The sequence below is a fragment of the Nicotiana tomentosiformis genome, chromosome 5 (assembly GCF_000390325.3).
Source record: "Nicotiana tomentosiformis chromosome 5, ASM39032v3, whole genome shotgun sequence".
NCBI lineage: Eukaryota > Viridiplantae > Streptophyta > Magnoliopsida > Solanales > Solanaceae > Nicotiana > Nicotiana tomentosiformis.
The window spans coordinates 53,832,304-53,841,481 of NC_090816.1; the positions used below are offsets into that span (position 1 = coordinate 53,832,304).

General features: G+C 39.9%; 1 protein-coding gene across 1 annotated transcript; it reads left to right on the forward strand.

Moving 5' to 3' along the window:
* The first annotated feature begins 2,146 nt into the window (after positions 1 to 2,146).
* On the forward strand, positions 2,147 to 4,102 carry LOC138892370 (uncharacterized). The gene is made up of 4 exons (XM_070176078.1): positions 2,147 to 2,866; positions 2,957 to 3,088; positions 3,251 to 3,679; positions 3,776 to 4,102. Exons 1-4 carry the CDS (start codon positions 2,147 to 2,149, stop codon positions 4,100 to 4,102), a joined length of 1,608 nt encoding a protein of 535 aa, XP_070032179.1.
* Positions 4,103 to 9,178: the final 5,076 nt, after the last annotated feature.

Consider the following 9,178-nt stretch of genomic DNA (forward strand, 5'->3'; position numbering starts at 1 on the left):
AGTCATATTCATGTCTTTAGAGTTAGTAGAGTCAGTTTCTATATATTTCCTTTTATCTCATTGTATAAAAAAAAAATTTGTTGAAAATGAATGAAAAATATTTTAGTCTGTTCTAATTTATTTTATTTTATTTTTTTATTTTTTTATTTTTTAAAAAATCAAAATTGTTATTGTTTTCCCCTGAACTACGTAATGGTCTGATTCATGCGGCGTCATGATACGTAGGCAATCCTCATCGGATGCGATCATAACCATAATTAATCTTTAAAAAAAATGATGAAAAAAAAAGCGTTAAATTCAAGATGAAAATAAACCAATAAATCAATAAATCGGGATGAAGCATAAAGCCTTCCAATATCATTTTAGAAATGAAAATGGCATTAGGTGCATGACATATAATGTGTGATTAATATCTGCAAAATGCCTAACTCTAACACGTTTGTTGTTTGTCATTTTAAAAGATAAAGTAAAACAGAGGTGGTTGGTTTGTGGTTTAAACTGGCGACTCACCCTTACAACACGAGATCAAAAGGAAAAAGTAGAATGGCAAACAACAGTGAGAATGAGTCAGATAATGATGATGTCCATGGATAATTGGTTGAACAAGGTTCAGGACTGGTTGAAGAAGTAAGAGTGTTGAAGCAACAATTGGCAGAGATGTACCAAGCCTGGGTGAATGGACAAGCACCGCCCTCACTACCCATAGGGCCTTCGGATAATCTTCATAATGTGTCAGTTGACACTCAAGTGCCTATCTCCATAACAAGTAACCCATTGTACCAACCTGGATTCAGTCCGAGCTTTAACCTTCCCACTATCCCCAGTACCTCCATTCCACGTCCTCCAATCGCACCCCTCAGAAATGACCCACCTACTATACCTATTGTCCATACTTTCACTGTCCCTCAACCGGCTCTTGCTCAAAAGTCCAATAATGATCCACAACTGGATGCTCATGATGCCCAACATTACTCTCCAGAACTGACTTTAAAGGTTCCAGATTCATACAAGCACACTCCTCATAACGTGTTCCCAATTGAGATCGAAAAGCAAAAAGAATATGGAACAAGAGGAAATGACCAAAAAAATAAAGAGCTTGGAACAAACCATGAGAAACATACAGGGTTTGGGGGGCCACAAGAGTGTTTCGTTTAACGATCTATGCATGTTTCCCCATGTTCATTTGCCACCCGGCTTCAAGACCCCCAAGTTTGACAAGTATGATGGGCATGGTGATCCCGTTGCCCATTTGAAGAGGTATTGTAACCAACTAAGGGGAGCGGGAGGCAAAGAAGAATTGCTCATGGCTTATTTTGGGGAAAGTTTGACAGGAATTGCTTCAGAGTGGTTCATAGATCAAGACATCTCTCACTGGCACGTTTGGAATGACATGGCTCAAGATTTTGTCCAACAGTTTCAGTACAATATTGATATAGTGCCAGACCGCTCCTCTCTCGTCAACATAAAGAAGAAACCAACAGAAAGCTTCAGAGAATATGCAATCAAGTGGAGAGAGCAGGCTGCTAGGGTCAAACCACCAATGAAAGAGGTAGAAATGATTGACTATTTTCTCCAAGCTCAGGATCCTGATTACCTCCATTACATGTTGGCAGCCATCGGTAAACCTTTTGCTTAGGCGATTAAGATTGGTGAAATAGTTGAGAATGGCATGAAGTCAGGCAAAATTGTGAGTCAGGCAGCCCTTAAGGCAACCACACAAGCAATTCAAAGCGGGTCAGGCAATTTCAGAAATCGGAAAAAGAAGGAGGAAGGATCCATGATGGCATCTGGGTTCGGGGAAGTTCAAAGAGGAATAGCTCCTTCTTACGTGCAACTCCAACAAGGACAATCCAATTCTCCTCAACATTATTATCCATATCAAGGTCCCCGATACTCAGTTCCCCTGCAACAATACACAGTGTTTAATGCTCAGGCTTATGCTAGGCCTCCCAATCACCAACAATGGCGGGCACCGATTCCACAAGGTTCCCGTCAACTCCGGCCGAATTTTCAGGCACCATATAATCCTCGTCCCTAACAAGAATATGTGAGAGAACAGGAGCCAAAGAAAGAGTTCACCCCAATTGGAGAATCGTATACAAGCCTATTTCGAAAGTTGATGCAGTTGAAGTTGATTGAACCTATTATGCCGCGTTATGTGAATCCAAATTCAAAATGTTTTGACTCAAATGCAAGATGTGAGTATCACTCTAACACCCAAGGGCATAGTACTGAAAACTGTTTGACATTAAAGAAAGCCATTGAAAATTTGATTGAAGCAAAGGCAATTGTGGTAACAAACAATGAGGATACTCCTAATATCACAAACAATCCGCTCCCAACTCATGATAATACACATTTTATTGGGATGATTTGTGATGATCGGGATTATAAGCAGTCTGGCAAGACAGAGATGGTTGTTAGAACCATAGGGCCAGAACCAAAAGTGATAGTGAGCCCGTCGCAATTGGCACCGTTAATGGTGAAAGGTGCGAGTTCTAGTTTGAACTTGGCATGTTCTGAAAAAATGATTCTCTATGTTCCTGGAAGCACAAAAAAGGTTGAGGTTCAATTGGGTGGGCCAAAACTTTACATCCCCGGGGGCATTCAAAAGATCATTCCGAATAATGGTTTGAGGAATATATCAGAGTCAGTCGTGATCCGACCTGTTTTCCAACTCCTAGTGACAAACACAAAAGCTATTCCCTGGAATTATAACAAGACTGTCATGACATACAAAGGAAAAGAGATAGTTGAAGAAGCAGGTGAAATAGGGGGCTTGACCCGCTCTGGAAGGTGTTATTTACCAGAGGAATTGAGAAAAGCTAAGCAAGCCAGGGAAAGTCACTTGCCAGTGAAAGAACCGGTTGCAGAAAAAGAAGCGAAGGAATTCCTTAAGAAGATGAAATTGCAAGACTACTCAATCATTGACCAACTAAGGAAAACTCCTGCTCAGATATCTTTGTTATCTCTACTTTTGCATTCAGAAGAGCATCGTCGTGTGTTGATCAAAAATCTGAATGAGGCATATGTCTCAGGAAAGACAACGGTGAATCAGCTAGAAAAAATGGCTGAAAGATTCTTTGAAGTAAATAGAATTACTTTCAGCGATGATGATTTGCCCGAGGAAGGGGCTGGCCACAATAGAGCTTTGCATCTTATGGTCAAATGTGAAGGGCACTACGTAAAAGGAGTCATGATTGACGGAGGCTCAAGTGTAGATGTGTGTCCTCTTTCTACTCTACAACAGCTGAACATCGACACTAACAGAATTCAAACCAGTAATGTCAGCATCAGAGCTTTTGATGGTTCAAAAAGAGACACTATTAGGGAAATTGAACTCACCATGACAATCGGCCAGGTTGATTTTAACATTGTCTTTCAAGTGTTAGATATGGAAACTTCATATAATTTTCTTCTGGGAAGGCGGTGGATCCATATGACCAGAGCTGTACCATCCACCCTATATCAAATGGTCAAATTTAAGTGTGACAGGCAAGAAATTATTCTTCATGGGGAGGACGACTCATCCGTCTATAAAGACCCATCCATTCCATATATTGAGTCCAAGGAAGGATGTGAATCCATCATATATCAAGCATTTGAGGTGATTGAGGTGGACCAAGTGGAAGAAGGAAAACCAATTCTGCATCCCCGTCTTTCAGCCACATCTATGATGGTAGCTTCGTTGATGTTGAGGAACGGCTATGAACCAGGAAAAGGATTGGGATCCTCTCTGTAAGGAATTGTGAACCCCATTGCTCTATTTTCGAAGAAAAATACCTTTGGCTTGGGCTTTAAGCCAACATCAGTTGACATAGACAGAGCCAAGGCCGGGAAAAAGAATGGTTGGAATCTGTCCAAACCAATCCCTCACATTGCCTTCTCTTTTGTCAAGCCACAATTTGAAGAAGTCCAAAATCCTTCTACTCAGGATGACATTGACGGAGTTTGCCAGGCTCTCAAGGAGATGTTCTATGAGATCAATATGGTTCAAGTTGGGGAGGGCACTAGCATTGCAAGTATTCAACTGATTGGTCCAGATACCTCGCTCAGCAACAGGGAAGCAACTCCTCTTCCCATCAGGAAGGAGTCTTGGTAGCCTGTTTTGTTGTTGTTTTTGTATTTGGATTATTTTAAGGGTTGTAATCCAAATATTTTAGTTTAATTGCTTTGCTGTGATGTAAACCCTTCTATCCTTTCAAATTCAATGAAATGAAGTTCCATTTTCGTAGTAAAATTCTATCTTTTTATTTCCCTAATTTTTGTTAATTTCTTATCATTTTCAGTTTCGATAATGCTAGCTTTAAATACATGACATGCCCGCGGAATTCATGCCCAGATCTTAAAAAGCTGTTTAATCTCAAAATAATGAATCAAGAAGTTGAGTATGACGAAGATGAGGCTTTTAGAGAAATAAAAAGGGAATTGGATCAATTTGAGAATAAGCCTAAGCCTAACTTAAATGAAACTGAGGCAATTAACCTAGGAAGTCCTGAAGAAACTAGAGAAACAAAAATAAGCATTCATACTGAACAAAAGACGAGCGATGCCATAATTTAAGTTTTGTTCGAGTATAGAGATGTATTTGCTTGGTCGTATGATGACATGCCGGGTTTGGGTGCCGATTTAGTGGTCCATAAGCTTCCCACATATCCTAATTTTCCACCAATCCAGCAAAAACAAAGGAAGTTTAAGACAGACATGAGTGATAAGATTAAAGAAGAAATCACGAAGCAACTAAGTGCAAATATGATCAGGGTCGTCCGATACACTACATAGTTAGCAAATGTTGTGCCAGTGCCAAAGAAGGATGGGAAAATCAGAGTTTGTGTTGACTATAGGGATTTAAACAAAGCAAGTCCAAAGGACAACTTTCCCTTACCCAACATTCATATCCTTATTGACAATTGTGCTAAACATGAGATCCAATCTTTTGTGGATTGTTATGCCGGATATCACCAAATTCTGATGGATGAAGAAGATACAAAAAAGACCGCCTTCACAACTCCATGGGGAACTTATTGTTATAGGGTCATGCCATTCGGTTTGAAGAATGCAGGGGCAACTTACATGAGAGCCATGACTACCATGTTCCATGACATGATGCATAAAGAGATTGAAGTGTATGTTGATGATGTTATCATTAAGTCGAGAACACAAGCTGACCATGTGCAAGACTTGAAAAAGTTCTTTGAAAGGCTACGAAGGTACAATCCCAAACTCAATCCAACCAAATGTGCATTTGGAGTTCCTTCTGGGAAGCTTTTGGGTTTTATAGTTAGTCGAAGAGGCATTGAGTTAGATCCCTCCAAGATAAAGACCATTCGAGAGCTGCCTCCCCCGAAGAACAAAACAGAAGTCATGAGTTTACTCGGGAGGTTGAATTACATCAGCAGGTTCATCACGCAGCTTACAACCACATGTGAGCCTATTTTTAAGTTGTTGAAAAAGAACGCCGCTATCAAGTGGACAGATGAGTGCCAAGAAGCTTTTGATAAGATCAAGGAATATTTGTCAAATCCCCCTGTTTTGGTCCCGCCGGAACCTGGTAGGCCTCTATTTTTATATCTTTCAGTAATGGATAGTTACTTTGGTTGTGTTCTGGGTCAACATGATGTCACATGCAAAAGAGAACAAGCAATATATTATTTGAGCAAAAAGTTCACCACTTATGAGGCCAAATACACTCTTTTGGAAAGAACATGTTGCGCCTTAACCTGGGTCGCCCAGAAGCTTAGGCATTATCTTTTGGCCTATACAACTTACCTCATATCCCGAATGGATCCCCTGAAGTACATCTTTCAGAAGCCGATGCCAACTGGCAAATTAGCAAAATGGCAAATCTTGCTCACAGAGTTTGATATTGTTTATGTCACTCGCACTGCCATGAAGGCACAAGCTTTGGCTGATCATCTGGCAGAAAACCCGGTTGATGATGAGTATGAGTCTTTGAACACATATTTCCCAGATGAAGAGGTTAATTTAGTTGAAGAAGTAGTCCAAGATGACAGTCAAATTTGGAAACTATACTTTGATGGGGCTGTCAACATCAAAGGCGTAGGGATTGGGACAATTCTGGTATCACCTACTGGGAAACATTACCCTGCCACGGCGCGACTTCGTTTTTTCTGTACAAACAACAGAGCAGAATATGAAGCTTGCATCATGGGTCTGAAAATGGCAATAAACCTAAATGTGCATGAATTGTTGGTGATGGGAGATTCAGATTTGCTTATTCGGCAGGCTCAAGGTGATTGGGAGACTCAAGACATCAAGCTCATTCCATATAGACAATGTGTGGAGGATCTTAGCAAAAGGTTCAAGTCCATCGAATTCAGGTACATTCCCAGGTTTCACAATGAATTAGCTGATGCCTTGGCCACCCTGGCCTCAATGCTTCCATATCCGGGTAATACTTACATTGACCCATTAGAAATTCAAATTCGGGATCAACATGGTTATTGCAATACAATTGAAGCATAACCAGATGGTGAACCATGGTATCGTGATATTAAACAATTTCTGAAAACAAGAGAATATCCGGAACATGCTAATAGGGATCAAAAGAGAAATGTTAGGCGACTCTCTAATGGTTTCTTTTTGAGTGGGGAAATCCTATACAAAAGAACTCCGGATTTGAATTTGTTGAGATGTGTGGATGCCAAAGAAGCTGGAATGATTATGAATGAGGTGCATTCGGGAGTTTGTGGCCCGCACATGAATGGATATGTTCTAGCAAAGAAAATCCTTCGGGCATGATTTTATTGGCTTACTATGGAATGAGATTGCTTTCGTTTTGTTCGCAAGTGCCACTAGTGTCAGATTCACAGTGATTTGATTCACTCGCCTCCTTCAGAGTTGTATCCTATGTCGGCTCCTTGGCCTTTTGTTTCTTGGGGAATGGACGTCATTGGCCCAATCGAGCCAAAAGCTTCAAATGGGCACAGATTCATCTTGGTTGCAATTGATTACTTCACCAAATGGGTGGAAGCTATTACATTGAAAGCAGTTACCAAGAAAGCAGTAGTAGACTTTGTTCACTCCAACATTATCTGTCGTTTCGGTATTCCAAAAACCATTATTACAGATAATGCTACTAATTTGAATAGTCATCTGATGAAGGAGGTATGTGAACAATTTAAAATTGAGCATCGCAATTCTACTCCTTACTGTCCCAAAGCTAATGGAGCTGTTGAAGCTGCAAATAAGAACATTAAGAAGATTCTTAGGAAGATGATCCAAGGGTCTAGACAATGGCACGAGAAACTACCTTTTGCTGTTTTGGGATACCGGACAACTGTCCGTACATCAGTTGGCGCAACGCCCTACTTATTGGTTTATGGAACTGAAGCGGTCGTACCTGCTAAAATTGAGATTCCCTCTCTCCGAATCATTGTTGAAGCAGGGATTGAGGATACTGAATGGGTGAAGTCCCGATTGGAACAGTTGAATTTGATTGATGAAAAGCGTTTGGCGGCAGTTTGTTTTGGTCAGTTATACCAACAAAGAATGGCACGCGCTTACAATAAGAAAGTGCGCCCAAGAAAATTTGAGGTAGGACAACTTGTTTTGAAACGTATCTTTCCGCACCAGGAAGAAGCAAAAGGAAAGTTCGCCCCGAATTAGCAAGGTCCTTACCTCGTCAAGAAAGTATTGTCAAAAGGAGCTCTACACTTGGCAGATATAGAAGGAAAGGTGACTGATATATCCGTCAACGCAGATGTGGTCAAGAGATACTATGTCTGACATGGCTCTGTTGGGGCATTCTTATATTTAGCATTCTCAGGTTGGGATGACGAAAGGCTATCATTCTCGCTACCCAAACACTAGTCAACCCTAGTTATCCCTTTGAAGCTTTGTTTATATTTCTTTGTTTTCCCCTCTTTTGGAACCAATGTACTTTAAAAAAAAAAAAAGAAAAAAAAAAGAAAGAAAACTCAAAAAAAATAAAAAAAATCATCAAAACAAGTTCATGTTATTGAACTACGTCTGACCTGATTCCGAAAGGATACGTAGGCAGGCTCACTCTGGGGTTCGGTCACACCAAAACAGAAATCCACATGTCCCAAGTATTCAAATAAACTGGGGCATGGTTTTATTTTATTTTTGATGGTTGTTCCATCAAAATGGTTCCAAAAGTTGTAATTCAGTTGAATATTTCTTTTTACCTTTCCCTGCTAAGACCTTCTGATCAACTTTTGAGAATGCTAAGTCAGTATACTATGGGTGATGCCTCAATCATTGTAAAGAGAGAAAAATAAATGAGAGAGTTTTATTGGTGAAAACCCTCACGGGCATTATAAGGCAATGGTGAGTTGAGAGAAAGACAAATGAGAGAGGTCAATTGGTAAAAACCCACAAAGGGCATTATTGATCGATTTAGGTCTTCATATATCTTGGCACAAGCATGGTTAAGACAAAGAAATCATTTTCAAAGTGAAGTTTACAACAGATTTTGAGAATTAGACGGTTCAAACGAATCGGGCATCCAGTCCAAAGTGCATGTCATGTTCATTGAAGTCAGCATATTCCTCCAGATAAGTCCTTTCTTATTTTTTATTTTTCCCCTGAAAGGGACACTTCTTGATTAAGTTGTAATACATGTTAGTTCACTTTCTTATTTTCTTTCGCATTACTTTCTTGAGAGCCCTTCAGTCTAATTTTGTCAAAGCAAAGCAAAGAAAAGGCCACAAAATTAGGTACAGTTTCCCCGTTATATAAAGCAAAGATTGCTGGGCATAAACCGTATGGGCAAAGGCATAAAGCCATCTGTGATTTTCCTTGACGAGCAAAAGGCTTGAAGGACTGAACAATGTTCCAAGGGTCAACAAAAGTTACTCAGTTAAAAGTTTTTTGGGAGCAAGGTTGTTCACACCACAAACAAAATTTGTACGACCATCGACAGAGTTAGTTTTTCTAACAAGTGTAATGGACGCAAGGTCAAGTCACCCAAGAAATCAAGGCCACAAACTGACCACCATTTTAAAACTAATGAATCTTTCTTTGTTCAAAACAGGAACTGAACAGTTTTAGGAAACAGTTCGTAAAGGGACGAACCCCACCAAGTGAAGTTCTCAAAATCCTTGTTTTTCTTCCAATATACATATAATCATGTTATTTTTAGTTTAATTTTAAGGAACCAATACCTTATCTTTAACACAGGGTACTAGATCCC